Raw genomic sequence first — 19,815 nt, 5'->3', positions numbered from 1 at the left:
TCAGCTCTGGCTATGTAACCTCACTGAACCCTGAATCCCCCCCAGCCAGCCCTGGGGATCCTGTCCCCACAGCCCAAGCTGCTTCTGGCATGACCCTGCTGACATGTCTCTTCACATGCCACATGGTGTCAGGCCAAAGATACCAAGTTTATCTCAAATGCCTGGCCACTATCAAGCCCCAGACACCCAGGTATCAGCCCCCATCACACCAAACACGCCTCAACATGCAAAGTCATGCCACATGACATAACATCACTCCAGAACAGTTTATGACATGACCTGCCATAACTATCTGGCACGTCCAGACACAACCAGAGCAGGGCTTATAGAAAGGTCCCCCCTGGCCGTGGAGGCAGGCAGGGCGGTCTGGGCCTCCCCAGGGCCCTTGCGGTGGCTTCCAGCACTGCCAGCTCCTCTGCCTGTCGGGTTTCCATCAGTGCCACCTGCTGCTCCAGCTTCCGCCGTTGCTCTTCCTGCTTCCGGTGGGCACCACGGAAGGCCATGACCAGGGCACTGGAGGGAGTAGGAGGATGAGCCAGGAAACAGCCCCCCATTCCACCCAAGACAGGGGCTATGTACTCCCAGCCCCAGACAGGAGCTCTTTGAGATTGGGTCTTCCTGGGGTCCCAGAATCACTCAGCAGGGGCTGACACACATCAGACACCAGAGGAGGTGTGGAATGGATTGAAGCTGCCACCCACCTTACAGGGGGGAAGCTGAAGCCCAGGGAGAGCCAGGGATGCTTCTGAGGTCACATAGGGGGACCCACCTGTGAGCTTTGCATAAATCACTGTTCAGCTCAGTACTCTGAGCACGTCTGGCTCGCCCCTTCTGAGCCACCTCTTCCAGCTCTTCCCGCAAGGACTGCAGCTGCTCCCGCAGGCCCAGAGCCCTGGTACAGGGGTGGAGAGAGAGGGGCTCACAGCCATAGCCAATCTTGTCTTCCTTCCCTCCTCCCACCCACCTGCCCAAGATGTTTCCATGTGAACACAACTGTATGCAGGTGTATACCCAGCCCTGCACGGCATGTAACACCCCCACGGGCTCTCACATATTTCCCCTACCCAGGCCACATATCCCCCAACACAGGACCCATATCCCCCAGCACAGGACCCAGGCACACACCGGGTGAGTGATGCTGACAGTTCCTGGGCTAGCTCTTCTGGGTTCTGCACTTTGCTCACTTGGCCTCCATCAACACCCCTGCTGCCACCAGGGACAGCCGGAGGGCCCTGTGGGAGGCAGCAGGGAGGGTAGTGACACTGGCCTAGGCTGAGTGTGTGCTCAGCCCAAGTTGGACATCGAAGTTGCCCAGATTGTGGTGGCTACAGCCCCTGCTCTCACAGAGCCCCCACTCTGGTGAGATACCCCAATAAGGGTACAGTACCCAATAAGGTACAGGGAAATAAATAATATCTCATTTTCAGGCAGTCCACGAGGACTTCCTGGAGGAGGTGATGTATGAGCTCAGACCTGTAGGAGGTTGAGGACTTAATTAGAAAAAGAGGGAAGTGACTGGTGTTCCTGGCAGGGGCACAGCACTTACAAAACCTTGGAGGTAGGAGAGATGATTCAAAGGAGGGTTCCAGAAGCTGCTAAGGCTTTAAGCAGAGGACAGACATGATTAGACAGTAAAGGGCAAAAAGGAAAGCCTCAGGGAGGAAGCTAGAGGGGGAAAATGAATCAGCCTGGGGGTGGGAAGGAGGAGGCACAGGTGTGACTGGAAGACACTAAATCCCTTGGGGCTTATTGGGCTAAATACCCTCAAAGAAAGAAACCTGCAGCTTAAATATTCAACTCCTTTTTTTGTGTGTAGAAATGGAAACTGAGGCTCAAGGGGGGCTATGATTAACCAGGACCACATAGCCAGTAATATACTGCTATCCCTACCAGGTCCAGGCAGGGCCACTCACCTGGGACCACTCCTCTTCATCTCCACTGCTCCCGCCTCCACTGCTGTCTCCACCACTGCTGTTGGCCCCCCCAGTCCGGAGTTTTGCGCGCTCCCAGCGCAGCTGCTCCAGCAGGAGCACGTGGGCTGGGCCCTGGGCTCGGAGGGCAGCCTCCTGCAGCTCCAGAGCCCGCTTCTCCCGCCGCACCAGCTGTAGCCGAAGCATCAGGTCTGCTAGGGTCTCCTAAGAGACCAAGGAGAGGGTAGAGTGTTTGCACCTCTAGGGTCAATTGTTGGGAAAACTGAGGCTCTAGGAGGCGCCCACTGAGAGCAGGTCAGGCAAGAACCCCAACCCTCGCCATGATCTTGCAAGATGGGAAATATCATCCATAAAAACTACAGCTGTAGAAATGGCAGTTCAGAGAGAGCAAGTATATTAGACAAGGTCAAGTAGCAGTTCAGTGGAAGTGTCTGAGTTTCTCCAAATTCAGAACCTCAGCTTTCATGCCAGGTTATAAACCCCAGATTATGTCCCCTGCCCCTATCTCTTTTCCATAGGAGGGGCATTTTGGAAAGCTAGATTGGGAGTCTTGTGAGAAACTGAATTCCAGAGGACGAATTCCTAGTCATCCCTCAAAACCCCAGCTCCAACTCTCCTCCCTCCAGGAAGCTTGTCCCCAGACCAGCAAAACTCTCCCTTGCTACTTGGTCCCTGAATCACATCTCTCTCAGACTCAGCAAAGGGTTTGGTCCCACCAGGAAAGACTGACACAGTGGCCACAGCCCATGTGTACCCGTGTGGCCACCAGGTCTTCCTGGATCTGCATCTTCTCCAGCCGGGGCAGGGCTGGGCCAGGCTGGGTCCCCAGAACGGCCTGCACCATGGCTTCTGCACGGGGCACAGCGGACATGGGTGCCAAGGTGGGACCAGGCTCTGGGGGAATCTTCACCAGAGCACGGCGTTCCTGGAGACGCTGGACGTAGCCCTGGAGCTGGATAGCCACCTCCTGTGGTGTGGGCCTATCCACACTGCTGCCCTCGGGGCTACAGGAAACAGAAGAGGGGCCTATGTCAACACTGCTGGGCATGGTTGTGCCAACCCTGGTGGGCTTCATCAGCTTCCATCTTACTGACTATGATGGGTCCTTCCTATGCCATCTATGCTGGGCATGGTCAAACCAACATGGTGGGTACCATAATGTAAACCCCAATGGGCAACATCAGCCATCAATGATGAATGATGGATGAACACCATCATGCCGATGGGCACAGTCACTCATGTTATCATGGTGGATGCCATCACACCAACCCAATGGGGACCATCACTCAACTTGCCAACCCTGTCAGGCAGCATCATGCCAACGCCAGTGGGTACCAACATCAAGCCAACCCCATTAAGCTCCATCATGCCATTTCTAATCAGTGGGCACCATCATCCATCTTCATGCCAACTCTGGTGGGTCCTATAGCAACCCCAATGGCTGTCACCACTGTGCCAACTTTGTTGCGTAGCAACCAGCCAACTCCAGCAGGCCTCATGCCAACCATAGGAACCATACCAACCCCCAACATGTGGCCAGTTCTGGGAGCCCCATTTTCTCCAATCAGAGCCCCACTCATTGGCCCACCCAGTCCCCAGGGTTCCCAGGGGTACCTTGGACGTGGATCCTGCAGTATCCCTCCATCCATGGCAGCCTCCTCTTGCACCAGAAGCCTCTGAGCTTCCTTCTCAGCCGCCTCCAAGTTATCCATGAAGGCTTCTTCTCCTGCTCCTGAGTCTGCCTTCCGAAGAGTGAGCAAGGCCCCATATGCCTCCTCACAGTGTTCACTGTGGGACACCAGTTCTGAGCGCTCCAGGACACCCATCTTGCTGTGTAGGTGACATCCTCACATGCTCCTGGACCCCTCACTACTCCTCCCACCCCCACCCCTGGGAGTTTGTAAACTCCTTCAGCACTCTTGGACTAAAATTGCCTTAAGTTAATTTCCGTGGTGAGGGAAAGTACTTTCCTGCGAGGGCTCTGTCTCTCTCTGGGGATTGGGGCTATCCTCTGAGGACACCCATTTCCCTCCCAGTCAGTGATATCATGGGCAGGGTGCACTGACCTATACTGCAAGGCTAGACGCAATGCAGTGGCCTCAGCCTCCCGCTGGCCCAGCCGCATGCTGAGGCCCTCACACCGGCCCTTGTACTCCTGGAGCACAGCTGACAGCAGACGGTTGAAGCATTTGAGCTTCTCAATGTTCCTGCCTCCAGAGGTGGGGAAGAGGCAAAGTGAGAGGCCTTGAAGGGCAGTTAGAACCCAGTTGATTTCCACCCTTCCCCACCTCACCCCAAATCCAGCTCCAGACTCCTGGCTTTATGACCCAGCTGGGAAGCACCAGTGCCCTTATGAGCTCAGCATTTGTGGCTCTTACCCCTGGAGATGCTCCATCTGGGCTTCCATGATGTGCATCTCGGGGGCAAGGAGCTGGGTGAGGAGAGGCCCAAGCATCTGGGTGCTGGAATCACTCTGGAGGCGCCGGAGCAAGGGGTGAGCCAGGGAGAAGGGATCCTGCCAGAAGAAGGTGACTTGATTCACCCAGATTGTCATTGAGAGCCCAGCATCACGAGTTTAGGTCTTTTCCAACCCCAGAAGTTATTGGATCACATGACCAGGATTTGAGTCTCATGGCCCTGAATCCTAAGGATCTTAAGATCATGCATGATTTTCAGCTTCCCACACTCACCTGAGTGCCCCAGGTCTCCCCGTCAGCCCCAGAGCTGCTGGAACCACTACCCGAGCCGCCTGCTTGGTCACAGGAGGGAGGTGGGAAGGGCTTCAGCCTCAGCAGGGAATCCTGCAGCTCCTGGACCTGTGGGGCAATGGGGGATGTCAGGCCTGGGTGCTCAAACCACCCACCATCCTTCTCTAAGACCTGTTCCTGGAGCAGTGGCAAGAGCCCCAGGTGGAAGGTAGGACCCCCAGATACTCATCCTGCCAGACCCCTCCCTGTATAAACTTGCACAAGTCACTCAGCCACTCAAGAGTTCTCTTTCCTTAGACATACAGATGGCCGACAGGTACATGAAAAGACGCTCAACGTCACTGATCCTTAGGGAAATGCAAATCAAAACCACAATGAGATACCACCTTACATCAGTTAGAATGGCAAGCATCAAAAAGACAAGAGGGCTTCCCTGGTGGCGCAGTGGTTGAGAGTCTGCTGGCTAATGCAGGGGACACGGGGGTTCGAGCCCTGGTCTGGGAAGATCCCACATGCCGCGGAGCAACTAGGCCCGTGAGCCACAACTACTGAGCCTGCGCGTCTGGAGTCTGTGCTCCGCAACAAGAGAGGCCGCGATAGTGAAGAGGCCCGCGCACCGCGATGAAGAGTGCCCCCGCTTGCCGCAACTAGAGAAAGCCCTCGCACAGAAACGAAGACCCAACACAGCCAAAAATAAATATTAATAAATAAATAAATAAATAAATAAATAAATAAGACCCGGCACAACCAAATAAATAAATAAATATTTAAAAAAAAAAAAGACAAGAGATAACAAGTGTTGGCGAGGATGTGGAGAAAAGGGAACCCTCATGCACCGTTGGTGAGAATGTAAATAGGCACACCCACTATGGAAAAAAAGCATGGCATTTCCTCAAAAGAGTAAAAATAGAATGACCACATGATCCAGCAATTCCACTTCTGGGTATTTATCCAAAAGAAACCAAAACACTAACTCGAAAAGACATCTGTACCCTCATGTTCATTGCAGCATTATTTACAAGAGCCAAGACATGGAAGCAACCTAAGTGTCCGTTGATGGATGAATGGATAAGAAGATGTGGTATATACATTTATACAATGAAATATTATTCATCCGTAAAAAAAGAAACCTTGCCATTTGTGACAACATAAGAGGACCTTGAAGGCACTATGCTAAGTGAAATAAATCAGCCAGATAAAGACAAATACTGTATGACCTCACTTATATGTGGAGTCTAAAATAAAACAAGGGAATTCCCTGGCAGTCCAGTGGTTAGGACTCAGTGCTTTTACTGCGGTCACCTGGGGCTCTGGTCGGGGAACTGAGATCCCGCAAGCCGTGCGGCCCGGCGTAAATCTGCAGGCTCCCTATGTCTCACTTCCAGTCTCCTAGGCTCCCAACCCAGGGCTTGTCCTCAGCCCCTCTCCAGCTTTCACACCCCACCTGCCAGCTCCACCTTCAGCATCACCCAGAATCTGCCCACTTCTCACCACCTCCACAGCTTCCATCCCTTACATGTCTGGACCAGTGCCTCCTCCTGGATCTCCAAGATTCCAGCCTCTCCCTCCACTAGCTGTTCCTCCCACGGTGGCGAGAGGGCGCCTGTGAATGCCTGCATCAGGTCTCCACCCTTGCTTGCTTGGAACCCTCTGTGGCCCCCATCTCACTCAGAGCAAAAGCTCAAATCCTCCCTGCAGCCCGCAAGGCACTCCAGGATCTGCTCCCACCACCTCCGTACCCTTGTCTCCTCCTGCTCAGCCCCACACTGGCCTCCTCACTGTTCATTGAACACAGTAATCAGACTCCAACCTCAGGGCCTTTGCATATGCTGTTCCCTTTGCCTGGAATGCTCTTCCCCAGCTCCTTGCACGGTTCCTCCCTTGCCCCCCTGTGGTCTTTATTCAAGTGTCGCCGCCTCCTCACTGGGCCTCTCTGATCACCTTAACTAAGGTTACAAGGGACCTTTGTCTCTTTGGGGTTCAGCAGCCAAGCCTCCACAAAAGCTTTACAAATGAACAAATGATTGAATGTGTCCTACAACAGGCCTGCTGCCTCCCTCCCACCAGAGAGCCCTGGGAGGCAGGCCTGCCCCACTCACCTCTCTCTGCAGCATCTCCTTCTCAGCCTGGAAGGCCTTCAGGGAGTTCTGTGTGCGGATCAGCTCGTCCTCACGGCTGCCCAGGGCCAAACGCAGCCAGGCGTTCCTTTCAGTCAATCGGGCTGCATCCCGCTGGCAGCTCCCAGCCTGCTCCTGCTCCAAGCAGGGCTTTGGTCCCCCCTCGCTTCTGTCCTTTGCCTCCAACGGCCCAGGACATCTTGGGGGCTGGTGGCGCCAGGCAGCAGCAGCCGCTTCCAGAGAGCTCAGAGCTTGCTGGAGAGTCTGAAACACGTCAGGGGCTCTGGGTCCAGAGGGGACATTCTCCCTGTCCCATGAGGCTGCCTCTGGGGCCTGGTGGGCTTCCTGGGCAGGCTCATAGGGCCCCTCGGGGGCTGGAGCAGGTCCCCTGCTAGAGTCCCCATCAACTTCTTTGTCAGTCCTGTGAAGAGGTGAAAGATGGAGAGTTCTGGAAATGGGGTCATCTGGGGTAGCTAACACAAAGAGGCTTTGTAACAAGGCTGGGACTGCATCACGCAGGGCCTTGAAAGTCAGACTGAGGGCAATGGGAGCCCTGGCATGTGTGTGAGTAGGGGAGGGACATAAACAGATCTATGGGTGGGAAAGATGTGCCAGGCCTGTAGTGGGGGACACAGACCAAGTGGGCCTTACCTGCTCTCCAGGCCCTGCCCTTTGGCCTCCGTCTCAGGGCCCAGCGGCTCTGGCTTGCAGCTATCCTGAGATGGCACAGGGCCTGGCTCGGAGCTCCCACTGGCTGCCTCAGCCTCTTCTGAACTCTCTGCCACAGGGTCCAGCTCACCCTGCAAATGATCCCCAGAGCTGAGCTCTGAGCCAGGCAGGTCTGGGTCCTGGGGTCTCGCAGAGTTGGGTGTGGCAGGGAGGGGGGACACTTACGGGCAGAGCGTGCCTCCCTCGCCGGCTTCGGGGCCGTGTGGCCCTGGCACTCATTGTTATCCAGAAATCAGTGTCCTCTGAATCCTTCCTCTTCCTCACTCCCTAAAACCACAACCTGATCTCAGCTCAAAGCAAATGATAGCCTCAATTTCCTGTTCTGTGATATAGGCATTGATTTCACTTCTCCGAAAGGATCTTGAGTTATCAATGTTGATTTGGCACATTTGAATGCCTCCCTTGACGGTCAGCTCACAACCTCTCAAATTTGCCCTCACCTCTTCTTTCTTTTCTGCCTCCTTTATTTTTCACTACCTCTTTGCTCCTCTCCCTCCCCTATCTGGGCTTGGGACGAGGACTTCAACAGTCCTCTCTCCTCCCCAGGGCTCTCCTGAACCAGAGGTTCCAATCCTGGGGTTTGGTCCCCTCAGCCCACTCTAATTCCCTGTTCTTCTGGGGGCACCTTGGTCAGAAAACCAAGTCCCTGGACACTCTTGGGGTCACTCTGGCCACTGCCTACTCAGGCTTGGCCTGGCCAAGGCCAGCCTGGGAGGGGCCAGGAAACAGGAAGCCCACTCCCCGGCCATGTGACTTGTTATTGTGCAGTTTCCTCTTCAAGGACAGCGGCTTCCTCCAGCCCCAGCAGGAGAACACATGTCCAGCTCCCACGATGTCAGTCCCTCCTCGCCTCTGCTTCCAAGCCCATGGCTCCTCCATCTCTGACCCTTGGATTTTATTTCTCGGAAGCTAGAATGCTCCCCTGGGCTGATGCTCTCCATCTGGCTCCCCTGTGAACTTCTTTCCTCTGCCTATCCCTTCAGTGTCAGGGTCAGAGTTCTCATTCCGCTTCAAGTCACAGACAGACCTGGGATTGGTACCCCTGAGCAAGTGATGGTCCCCTCTGAGCCTCAATTACTATATCTTCCTACAGTGTCATGGGAGTTTGTTGTTTTTTTTCAAAACAAACGACTTTTTATTGAAGTATAGTTGATTTACAATGTTGTATTAGTTTAAGGTGTAAAGCAAAGTGATTTTATTCTTTTCATTCTTTTTTATTCTTTTTCAGGTTCTTTCCATTATAGGTTATTGCAGGATATTGAATATAGTTCCCTGTGCCATACATAGGTCCTTGTTTTTTTTTTTTATATCTATTTCATATATAGTAGTATGTACCTATTAATCCCAAACTCCTAATTTATCCCTCCCTCCTCCCTTCCCCTTTGGTAACCATAAGTTTGTTTTCTTTTCTTTTTTTGTCCCCCCTCCTTTGTTTTTTGGCCGTGCCACGCAGCTTGTGGGATCTTAGTTCCCCGACCAGGGATTGAACCCAGGCCCTCACCTGGGCCCTCGGCAGTGAGGGTGCAGAGTCCTAACCACTGGACCGCCAGGGAATTCCCAGTAACCATAAGTTTGTTTTTTTTTATGTCTGTGAGTCTATTTCTGTTTTGTAAATAAGTTCATTTGTATCATTTTTTTAGATTCTACATATAGGTGATATCATATGATATTTGTCTTTGTCTACTCACTTCACTTAGTATGATAATCTCTAGGTCCATCTATGTTGCTGCAAATGGCATTATTTCATTCTTTTTTATGGCTCAGTAATATTCCATATTGTGTGTGTGTGTGTGTGTGTGTGTGTGTGTGTGTGTATACATATATACCAGTGTTATGGAAATTTTAACAAGCAATTTGCACATGGCCAGGCACCATCGGGAACTGAATCATAAGGCACCCTCCTTGTTCCCTACTACCTCTCTGACCATCCCATCTCTGCTTCCTCTGCCAGCTACTGTTTCTTCTCCATAAATGCTGGATTCCTCAGAGCCCAGATGGTCCCTACATCCTGCTCATTTTTCCTGCATCCACCTCTAAAGGGCCTCCTCCTCATCTCCATCCATAGTCACAGCCCAAGCCTCTCCTCCCCATCCTGGATACCAGCCCAGCTCCCTCCCTGGGCTCCCCAGCCATCCCTCCACTCCCTTCCCCACCAAGGCCGCAGAGATCTCACTGTTCACCTACCTGGCTCATACACCCTCCATAGCTCCCCATTGCCCTTGGGAAACATTTCAAGCTCTTCAGCCTGGCATTCAAGGTCTTTAAAAAAATTATGCTTGCGGCTGGCACCAATTTGTACTCCACACTCTAGCCGATATGACCTCCTCTGTAAACAGCTGAAGTTTCTCAGTTCTCTCACACCCTGGTGCCTTTGGCCATGCCTTAACCTCTGCCTGAAACACACCTTCCTTCCTTCTGCACTTCTGTGTAAACTGTGCAGAGCCTGGGATAGCCTGAATCTTCCTGGTCCCACTGACAGAAGCTATGAGGCTGAATCTTCCTGTTTCTGTGTCCGCAAAGGTAGTAGCGAGAGAAGTTGCAATTCTCTGACTTGGGGGTACCTGGGGCATTGAAATTCTCACTCTTAGCTTCTGCTCTGGCCATATTAACCTGTGAGAGGTTCCACCACTCCAAGGCTCTTCAAAGCCTCCAGACTTTTGTCCAGACGGTTCTTTCTGCCTGGAATGAACTTCCTCCTGTTTTTCTAGAAAATTCTCCATCCTTCAAGGCTCATTTTCCACAGCCCCTCTGGGCTGTCACTGAACCAGAGCCTGGCTGAGGTGGACAGGCTTAGCAGACTTTAACAAATAAACTGAGGCTCAGTTTTTAAATGGTTATGGAGCTGAAGGGAGAAGTGTGCATGAAGAAGGGTGGTTTGAAATAGTTCTGGCTTAGTATTTTTTATTTTTTGCAAATATTTGTGAAATAAGGAGCAGAATTAAATAATTGGGAGGGCCCTTGGGCTCTGGACCCCGCCCACCTCTGCCGCAAAAACCCCTCACTGAGGTTCAGTCAACTCTATTAATCACCAATCAGCCCCACCTCTTCTAAATCCCACCCAACTCAGTCCCGCTACGTTTAATCACACTGCAAACTAGGACTTCTCTATCTTTCTGAGCCTATCCCACTGAAAGCGCAACTCCACGCTGCCTCGTTATGGTAGAAACGCTGACCCGCGCAGTCCGAATCTGCCAGAAACATAAAAGCTCCGCCTTATCTGACTTTAGCCAATCACATTCCAGATCCCGCCCCACTCAGTTCCGCTCCAGACTATCGCAATCCAAACCCCACCTCCTAGAACAGTATCAGCCTATCAGCTTCCAAGGCTCTCCAGCCTCGTCCCATACATCTCTCCTCTAGGCCTGCGGCCTGCTGAACTACATTTCCCAGGAGGCGTGGCGGCCGTGCCGTACCACTTCCGGCTGCTAAAGACTGCGGCTTCCTAGCGAGTCGCCAGCTGGGTCGGAGGGAGGCTCAGGCTACGGTGAGCAGGAGTTGGGTGGTGAAAGCGTGCGGGATCCGTCCCTAGAGGCCCAACTTCCCTAGCCCCAGAAATTCAGCCCCTCGCTTGCCCTGAGGCTTCCGCCTTCAGCTCTGGTTTCTCCTGCAGTCTAGCCTCCATCCCTCTTGCTGCAGCTAAGCTTTGTTTTCCTTAGAGGTTGTGGGGACTGCAAGGCTCAGAGACCATCCCCGGCAGCCTGCACCCATTGCCCAGATGGGCAAACCGTTCCACTGGCGTCCTGTTTTTCCTCAAAGGAATTGTAACACCAGATCTGCTCCCCTTCCGTGTGCAGACACCCCCTAGGCAGCCAGCGCTCCACTGCGGAGGAGAGAACCCTGGAAGTTATTATTCTTTTATTCACCAAGACGTCTTCAGTTTCAGGTAACAAAAAACCCAACTCAATCTGGTTTAAGCAAGAAAGGGAATTTAGGCATAGCTGGATTCAGGTGCTCAGAAGTGTATCTGTCGTTTTTTGGGTGAGCATCACTATAGGCAAGCTCTGTTTTCCCTCTTGGAGGCAAAAGAGGCTCCCAGCAGCTCTCGACTTGTAACTTCCCAGCTTTGCAACACTGACGAGTTCCTTTTCTCTAACAGCACTATTGGAAGTCTCAGAGCTGCCCCTCACTGGCGTGTGTTGGGTCATGTCCCTATCTCTGAGCCATTCACAGTGGCTCACTAGCCAAAAGGGGGAGGGGAGGGGTTAGCCCTACAGAAAAAAAATGGGAGACTGTTATCTCGAGTCAGAGTGGATGCTGGGCTGATAAGTGTTAAAGGCACCCATCCTACAGATGAGGAAACTGAGGCCCTGAGAGGAGTTACTCTTATTGTCAGTAAGCGACTCATGCCCTGTTCTCCTGCCCAATAACCAAATGCTTTTAAAACCCCTAAGGGGAGGATCCTGGCTTCCCCCATACCTGCTCCATCCAGCCACTCAGGAGCCATGGAGGTGGCGGAGCCCAGCAGTCCCACTGAAGAGGAGGAGGAGGAGGAAGAGGAGCAGTCAGCTGAGCCCAGACCCCGCACTCGCTCCAACCCTGAGGGGGCTGAGGACCGGGCGCTGGGGGCCCAGGCCAGTGTGGGCAGCCGCAGCGAGGGCGAGGGTGAGGCGGCCAGTGCTGACGACGGGACCGCCAACCCTCCCGGAGCCGGTCCCAAGCCGTGGCAGGTGCCTCCACCAGCCCCAGAGGTCCAGGTGCGGACGCCAAGGGTCAACTGTCCAGAGAAAGTGGTAAGTGAGGGGCTTGACCAGTGGCTTCGAGGTGTTAGGGAACCTTGGGTTACACATCGTCTTTTAGGATCCGCTCTGGAAAACGGTCCCTTTGTTCTAGTCTCCTAGGGCTGCCACAACAAGTTATCACAAACCCGGTGGCTTAAAACAACAGAAACTCATTTTCTCACAGTTCCAGATGCCAGAAGTCTGAAATGAACGTGTCATGTTCCCTCTGCAGGATCTAGAGGAGGAGGCTTCCTTGACTCTTCCAGCCTCTGGTGGCTCCAGTTGTTCCTTGGCTTGTGGCTGCATCACTGCAATCTCTGTCTCCGTCTTCACATAGCCTTCCCCTCTGTGTCTCCCAGTCTTCTCTTTTCTTTTTTTCTTTCTTTTTTTGTTTTTTGTTTTTTTGGCCGAGTGGCATGCGGGATCTTAGTTCCCTGACCAGGGATCGAACCCGTGCCCCTTGCAGTGGAAGCGCAGAGTCTTAACCACTGGACTGCCAGGGAAGTCCCCAGTCTTTTCTTTTATAAGGACACTTGTTCTTAGATCAGAATGATCTTATCTCAAGATCTTTACCTTAATTGCATCAGCAAAGACCCTAATTCCAAATAAATTCACATTCTGAGGTTCCAGGTGGATATATCTTTTAAATTTATTTATTTATCTTTGGCTGCATTGGGTCTGTTGCTGCGTGCAAACTTTCTCTAGTTGCGGCGAGCGGGGGCTTCTCTTCGTTGCGGTGCGCAGGCTTCTCATTGCGGAGGCTTCTCTTGTTGTGGAGCACAGGCTCTAGGCGTGCGGGCTTCAGTAGTTGTGGCACGCAGGCTCAGTAGTTGTGGCGCACGGGCTTAGTTGCTCCGCGGCATGTGGGATCTTCCCGGACCAGGGCTCGAACTCGTGTCCCCTTCCTTGGCAGGCAGATTCCTAACCACCGCGCCACCAGGGAAGTCCCAGGTGGATATATCTTTTAGAGAGCCACAATTCATCCCACTATTCCCTTGTTTTCTTGTTTCTGTGTTAAATGTTCTCTGGTTTGTTTGTTCACTCATCAACCTGGACTCCTAGTCCAGTGCTCTTTTCCCTCAGCTGCCTCCTTCTAAAGTGGATGGCTTGGCTGGGAATTGGGGGTCATCATATGGCCTTTTCCAGTGGGGCTGCTTGGAGAGGGCCAGCAGAGTGGCGTGGGGGCCTGCATTAATGTTCAGTCGCCAGGTGCTGCTGGTCACAACTCTCACCACCCTTCAACTTCATTGCAGATCATCTGCCTGGACCTGTCGGAGGAAATGTCGCTGCCAAAGCTGGAGTCATTAAATAGGTGAGAGGCATATTTGGGGGCTTGAGCTTGCAGCTATGGCTGGGAAGGGCCCAGCCCAAAAAACGCAGGGCTGTCTCTTTCAGACTCACCCCCGGGGCCTGGCGGTATCGGAGAGTAGCAATGATAACCGGTAATGATACAGCTGCGGCCCATCGGGGCTCTGTTCTAAGCACTTGAGAGCTATCACACGCCACCCAGGTCACAGCCATGACTCGGAAACTCCAAGAAGCAAAATGACTTGCCCGAGGCCTCCCAGCAAATGGGCAGAGCCAGACTCAGACCAAGGCCTGGCTGACTCCAAAACCCTTGCCCCTGAGCAGCTAAGTCTCATTGGGGTCAGGCAGCAGGGCCTGGATGGGGCCTGAGGACGAGCCCGCCTTCCCCTCCCTGGCACTCATGATGACCCGCGGCTGAGCAAAGGTGGGGTGCCTCCCACAGATCAGATGTGAGACCCAGGCTGGCCAGAGGGACCCATCGGAGAGGGCAAGAGCTGGAGAGGGGTCAGCTAGGCTGGGCTCGCGGCTGGGCTCTGCCACCCCCACTGCCGCATGACCTGGGCCTTAACTACCCGGTCACTCTCTGGCTCTCCCCAGCTCCAAAACCAATGCCCTCAACGTCTCCCAGAAAATGATCGAGATGTTCGTGCGGACAAAACACAAGATTGACAAGAGCCACGAGTTTGCGCTGGTGGTGGTGAACGATGACACCGCCTGGGTGAGGCTGGGGCAGGGCTGGGTGCCCTGGGGTCCCCTGGGGCTGAGGGAGCACCTCGCTGAGTCCCATGCTTCCCTGCAGCTGTCCGGCCTGACCTCTGATCCCCGAGAGCTCTGCAGCTGCCTCTACGACCTGGAGACAGCCTCCTGCTCTACCTTCAGTATCCTTTCCACACAGGGAGCCCCAGGGAGCGGCCTGGCTCGGCCTGGCTCAGGTCTAGATCCCAGCTCTGCCACATCAAGCTTGGGCCAGCCACGCCTCTGAGCCTCAGTTTCTTCATCTGTAAAATGAGAGCCACAAAACCTCCTACCCCACAGGGTCGCTGTGAAGATAAAGTCAGAATACAGAAGCAAAAACAGCTGATTTGGACTCTGGATGTCAAAAATGCATCCACTTGGGGAACACTTCATGAAGGGCTAAGTACACAGTCGGTGCTCAGCAAGTGGCCGTATGTGACTGAAAAGTCATAATCATTGCTACAGCCCCTTCAACCTGGGCATAGCACATTTTATATTAATTGGAACATTAAAGGCTCACTGCAGCCCTGAACTTAAATATAATATGATCCCTGTGAGTTACAAAGAAAACAGTAATGAGGGGAGGGGGACAGGGACACCCATAGCTCTTTCTTTGTGAGGAGAATGGCCCTAGACCTGAGGGAAAGGGGGCTTTGAATCACTAAGGGCCTTCAGGGCATCTGATGCCAGCCCCCTAGTTCATGATCTGTGCTGAGGGAAAACAGGCTCAGAGAGGGCAAGCGACTGGGACAGGGTCACACAGCGTGTGTCCTGGCAACCGGCTCAGAGGCACCTGCACTCTCCCAGCATCAGGAGGGAAGCCACCCACCCCTGCCCACCCATGCGCTGCTCTGCTCTCCTTAGCATTCCCACCAGATCTGGAAGGTCTCTTCAGCCTCATGTAAGTCCCCCATGGGGAAATTATTGTTCACCTTTGAAGAGAAGAACCCCTTCTGGGTAAAAGCTCCAAACAGCCCAGAAATAGTCCTTTAGGGAGGCCTAAAGCCTTCCTTTCTCACCCTTTCTCCCTGGAACAATTGCTCACTTACCTGTCTGGAAGCATTTTTGCAAAAGAGGTTCCTTCTCACATCTCGCCCTCTGTGTTATTCTCTGACAGCCCAGTGGTTCTCCACTACTTTCTTGTTTATTGATTGATTGATTGATTGACTGCTGCGCTGGGTCTTCGTAGCTGTGCGCAGGCTTTCTCTAGTTGTGGCAAGCAGGGACTACTCTTTGTTGCAGTGCGCGGGGTTCTTACTGCGGTGGCTTCTCTTGCTGCGGAGCATGAGCTCTAGGCGCATGGGCTTCAGTAGTTGCAGCACGCGGGCCCTAGAGCACATGGGCTTCAGTAGTTGCAATGCATGGGCTCAGTAGTTGTGGCGCGCGGGCTCAGTAGTTGTGGTGCACAGGCTTAGTTGCTCCGCGGCACGTGGGATCTTCCCAGACTAGGGATCAAACCCGTGTCCCCTGCATTGGTAGGCGGATTCTTAACCACTGGACCACCAGGGAAGTCCCTCCACTACTTTCTTTTAACCTGGAGGCAGCCAACTTTTTCTTTAAAGGACCAGGTAGTAAATATTTTTGACTTTGTTGGCCACATCGTCTCTGTCTTGGCAACCAGACTCTGCCCATTTTAATTAGAAAGCAGCCACAGACCATAGGTACGCAAGTGGGCGTGGCCGTGTGCCAATAAAACTTTATTTGCAGGCACAAATTTGAATTTCACATTTCTGATTGTCACAAAATATTCTCCTTTTGGTTTTCTTTCTTCGCAGCCATTTAAAAATGAAAAAGGTTCTTAGCTTGTGGGCCCAAGTATTCTAAGCCCTGTTTTTGCCAGCCCCTTGATGGTGGCCAAGGAGCTTGTTTTGCCCATCTCAGCAGATTTTGCAAGTGAATCTATGGGGTAAATTCCTAATGGAGAACAGACTGGAACAAGGTGGTGTGTGTTTTTAATTTTGCTAGACTTTGCCAAAGCACTTTCCCAGGAAATTAACCCTGTTTACCTCCCCCAGCACCGGGGTTGATCATACGGCTGAAAGTTCTGCCCATCTGATAGGTGGGAAGAGGCCACATCTTACTTTGCTGTGCTTTTCTTTTCATTCATTTTTAAGCCATTCAGTATTCCTTCAGTAATTTGTCTATTTGTTCCCTTTACCTATTTTTCTAGGGGAATGTCGGCTTTTTTCTTGTTGGTGATCAGATTTGTTTTTTACATATTAAGGACATTAGCCCTCTGTCTGCCTAGTGCCCTGTACTCAATGTGAGAACCATCTGTGGCTGAGTGGGAAACTGGGCACTGACTTTGCCTATAAGATGTGGTCCCTGCCTCAGAGTCTCCTGGCCTGGTAGGGCAGGTCCAGCTCAACACAGTGATGGGGGACGCTCAGGATGCTGAGGGTGGCCTGAGCAGGCCCTAGCTTAGGGGTCAGCAAAACCTCTGATGGAGCAGGAGAGGTCAGGCAGAAAGGCGAAGCTGGGGAGGTGCTGACCCCCCTAGCTTAGGGGTCAGCAAAACCTCTGATGGAGCAGGAGAGGTCAGGCAGAAAGGCGAAGCTGGGGAGGTGCTGACCCCCCTAGCTTAGGGGTCAGCAAAACCTCTGATGGAGCAGGAGAGGTCAGGCAGAAAGGCGAAGCTGGGGAGGTGCAGAGGGAACAGCATGTGGGAAGGCTCAGAGGCAACAGTGAACTTGGGAGGGGTCAGGTGGGGCCTCACATACGCGGTGAGGAGCTGGGCTCTCTGAGGGTGACAATAGGGGTGGGCTACCAGGGTGTGCTCTGACCTGTCCCCCATCCCTGCTGCGCAGCCAGCAGAAGACCGAGCTGCCAGTCACAGAGAATGTGCAGACGATTCCACCGCCGTACGTGGTCCGAACCATCCTGGTCTATAGTCGTCCACCCTGCCAGCCCCAGTTCTCCCTGACGGAGCCCATGAAGGTGAGGGAGGCCTGGGAGAGGGAGGGATGCCTACAGCCAGCACGATGGTGGTTAGACACTAGGAGGGACTTCCTGACCACAGGAGCTGGGGTGCCTAGAGTCAGGTTCCCAGAGTCTTGGGCAGTAGCTGGGGAATTGTGATCATGGGGGCGTGGGGTGACCAAAGTCCCAAAGGCTGGCTTTCTTCCCCTGCAGAAAATGTTCCAGTGCCCGTATTTCTTCTTTGATGTTGTTTACATCCACAACGGCGCCGACGAGAAGGAGGAGGAGATGAGTTGGAAGGTGAGAGGCTTCTGTGGGTGTGGGTGGCAGGCGGATGTAGGTGCAGATGGGATGGCTCCGAACCCACCTGCCCCGGCCTTGAGGGAAAGGGGGGCTTTGAATCACTAAGGGACTTCAGGGCATTTAATGCCAGCCCCCTAGTTCATGATCTTTGCTGAGGGAAAACAGGCTCAGAGGGCCAGCAACTAGACCAGAGTCACACAGTGTGTCTCTGGCACAGTGGTACCTGGCAACAGGCTTAGAGGCACCTGTGCTCTCCTGGCATCAGGAGGAGGGAAGTCACCCGTCCCTGCCCACCCACGCACTGCTCTGCCATTAGTCTTCTCCTTAGCGTTCCTGGTCCTGCTGGATCATGGTCATTCAACTACCATTTCCCACATGTCTTCAGTGAGCTAATGGGGCTGTTGGGACAGTGGCCCATGAGCATGTAAGGTCCTGTCCACCTCATCCCCAGCGCCCCCTGCTTCTCTCTCTTCCTGCCTTCGCTTTCTCTGTGTCCTCTGCCTGGAGCACGCTTCCCTCCCTGCCTTGCCAGGCTCTGCTGGTCCTTTACATCCCAGCCCTGAACTAGTTGTGGCATCTCGAGTCGGCCACTTATCTCTCTGAGCCTCACTTTACCCAGCTGTGAGCAGAGGGGGTTGAGCCCAGCTCCTACTTATACGTCAGTACCCGAATGGGAAGTCCCTACTTGGAGAAAACTTCCCTGCTCCTCAAGGTAGATCAGCATGGGGGCTGGGGTCATTGTATCCGACTGTGCCTCTCCAGACTAGGGGCTCCAGCACTGAGACCTCTTGGGGTCCCTAGCACTGAGTGGGTGGCAGGAAATGTTTGCTGAATGTGGGAGTGTTTTCTGCCTCGCAAACTCCTCTTTACCCTTTGGCACCCATTCCTGAGGCCCCCTCCTGGGAGGCCCTCCAGGACAGGGAGGGCCTGTCAGGGGAACCTCTGCCTGAACAGCCCTTCCTTGGCCCCATAGGACATGTTTGCCTTCATGGGAAGCCTGGATACCAAGGGTACCAGCTATAAGTACGAGGTGGCGCTGGCTGGGCCAGCCCTTGAGCTGCACAACTGTATGGCCAAGCTTCTGGCGCACCCATTGCAGCGGCCCTGCCAAAGCCATGCCTCCTACAGCCTGCTGGAGGAGGACGATGAAGCCACCGAGGTTGAGGCCACTGTCTGAACCATCCCTGTACAGCCAACCTTCTAGTACGATGAAACACTTGGCCGAGAATGCTGGTTCTCACACTGAGCTCTGTGGGACCCCCAGAGGGAGGTCTAGGAGGTATCCAAGGTACCTGGGGAGCCCTGAAGGCAACCTAGGATTCCAGGAAGCATTCCAGGGACTCTGGACACCCGTTCCCTATGTTTCCTAGCCCATATCCCACTCCCAGTTTTTCAGTTGTGATTCTTGTTGTGCCCTGTGTGATTTTTGTCATCAAAATAAAAATCTGAGAATCCCTAACCCAGGTCCACAACAGTCAACTTGTGTTAATTGGAATCTTTTTTGTTGCAAGTGACAGAAAACCCACCCACTGAGCAGAAAGGAGAATGGCTTGGTTCTTGTGGATAAGAAACCATGGTGCAGCTTCAGGCTTTGCTGTAGCCAGGTGCTCTGACACTGCCACTGGGGAGGGCTGAAATACCCTGCATGGTTGGTGTTCAGTGTGCCCTGCTTTCCTCCCAACCCGTGGAAAGGGGTGAGATGGCTGTGACTGCTCCCCAAATCCCAACCCAGGTGAAGTGAGGGCTGTCCCAGCACCCCTTATGACTGGCCTTGCCTAGGTCATGTAACCTTGCATTGGGCTAGTCATGGGCCAGAGCTGTGGTACACTCTGATTGGCCAGGACTCCATCAAGCTTCTCTGGGAAGGGAGGTTTATAGTTCCATCAGGAAATAGTGTGGGTGCTCCCCAGAGGAAGAGAGACAGATATAACAGGTGCATCACTCAACCATCTTACTGGATGATGAGCAATTGTGAAAAAAAGCTTACCAGATAGGTTTTCTCAGTTCCTTATCAAACGAAAATAGCTTTATCGAGAAACAGCTTTTCCTTCCCATGAAGATTTATTAGGCACCTGTGTGCCAGGGCCCTCGTTCAACTTCACACCAGCCTGGAAAGGATTATTCTCCCATTTTGCATATGGGGAAACTAAAGCCCTAAGAGGCCCAGGGCTCCAAAGTAATGGACTCACGACTCCGCGGAACTGAAAATGGGCAACACAGAGCCACTGCAGGAGGGAGCTATTAATTGAAGCCTAACATACTATCAGGGCTGCGTGCGCTAATGGAGGCCGCCTCGGCAGATGGTTCCGGAAGACCTAATGCCTTGTGGGCAACATCGGGCCCCGGG

At 53.3% G+C, this 19,815-nt stretch overlaps 2 protein-coding genes across 4 annotated transcripts; one reads left to right on the top strand and one right to left on the bottom strand.

Moving 5' to 3' along the window:
* Positions 1-247: 247 nt before the first annotated feature.
* On the bottom strand, positions 248-8,175 carry USHBP1 (USH1 protein network component harmonin binding protein 1). 2 transcript variants are annotated; one of them, XM_059918147.1, is made up of 12 exons: positions 7,651-8,175; positions 7,408-7,556; positions 6,739-7,177; positions 4,622-4,747; positions 4,310-4,446; positions 3,998-4,138; positions 3,546-3,761; positions 2,686-2,935; positions 1,914-2,135; positions 1,126-1,232; positions 770-892; positions 248-513 (listed from the first exon to the last, which is right to left on the bottom strand). In XM_059918147.1, the coding sequence occupies exons 1-12, from the start codon at positions 7,702-7,704 to the stop codon at positions 324-326; spliced, it is 2,154 nt and encodes a 717-aa protein (XP_059774130.1). In that variant the 5' UTR covers positions 7,705-8,175; the 3' UTR covers positions 248-323. The 2 variants fall into 2 exon arrangements, with proteins under 2 accessions (XP_059774130.1, XP_059774131.1); XM_059918148.1 differs by having other exon boundaries at positions 3,546-3,719.
* Positions 8,176-10,862: 2,687 nt separating this feature from the next.
* Positions 10,863-18,931, top strand: BABAM1 (BRISC and BRCA1 A complex member 1). Of its 2 annotated transcripts, none has more exons than XM_059918150.1 (10): positions 10,863-10,969; positions 11,280-11,368; positions 11,877-12,215; positions 13,457-13,515; positions 14,109-14,229; positions 14,311-14,389; positions 15,123-15,147; positions 17,054-17,183; positions 17,379-17,465; positions 18,442-18,931. In XM_059918150.1, the coding sequence occupies exons 3-10, from the start codon at positions 11,928-11,930 to the stop codon at positions 18,643-18,645; spliced, it is 993 nt and encodes a 330-aa protein (XP_059774133.1). In that variant the 5' UTR covers positions 10,863-10,969; positions 11,280-11,368; positions 11,877-11,927; the 3' UTR covers positions 18,646-18,931. The 2 variants fall into 2 exon arrangements, with proteins under 2 accessions (XP_059774133.1, XP_059774134.1); XM_059918151.1 differs by having other exon boundaries at positions 10,866-10,969; positions 11,242-11,368.
* The last annotated feature ends 884 nt before the right edge of the window (positions 18,932-19,815 follow it).

The sequence above is a fragment of the Balaenoptera ricei genome, chromosome 3, assembly GCF_028023285.1.
Source record: "Balaenoptera ricei isolate mBalRic1 chromosome 3, mBalRic1.hap2, whole genome shotgun sequence".
Lineage (NCBI taxonomy): Eukaryota > Metazoa > Chordata > Mammalia > Artiodactyla > Balaenopteridae > Balaenoptera > Balaenoptera ricei.
The sequence above is the reverse complement of the archived record's forward strand: the minus strand, read 5'-3'. Positions and strand labels throughout refer to the sequence as shown.

Bases quoted from the DNA above. Each gene is read 5' to 3' on its own strand.
- USHBP1 (XM_059918147.1), bottom strand. From the start codon at position 7,704: ATGAGTGCCAGGGCCACACGGCCCCGAAGCCGGCGAGGGAGGCACGCT. The intron at 7,178-7,407 runs GTAAGGCCCACT...ACCTCTTCACAG, and splicing joins GGGCAGGGCCTGGAGAGCAG to GACTGACAAAGAAGTTGATG. The intron at 4,748-6,738 runs GTGAGTGGGGCA...ATTGCCCCACAG, and splicing joins AGGAGATGCTGCAGAGAGAG to GTCCAGGAGCTGCAGGATTC.
- BABAM1 (XM_059918150.1), top strand. From the start codon at position 11,928: ATGGAGGTGGCGGAGCCCAGCAGTCCCACTGAAGAGGAGGAGGAGGAG. The intron at 17,184-17,378 runs GTGAGGGAGGCC...CTTCCCCTGCAG, and splicing joins CCCTGACGGAGCCCATGAAG to AAAATGTTCCAGTGCCCGTA. The intron at 17,466-18,441 runs GTGAGAGGCTTC...TTGGCCCCATAG, and splicing joins AGGAGGAGATGAGTTGGAAG to GACATGTTTGCCTTCATGGG.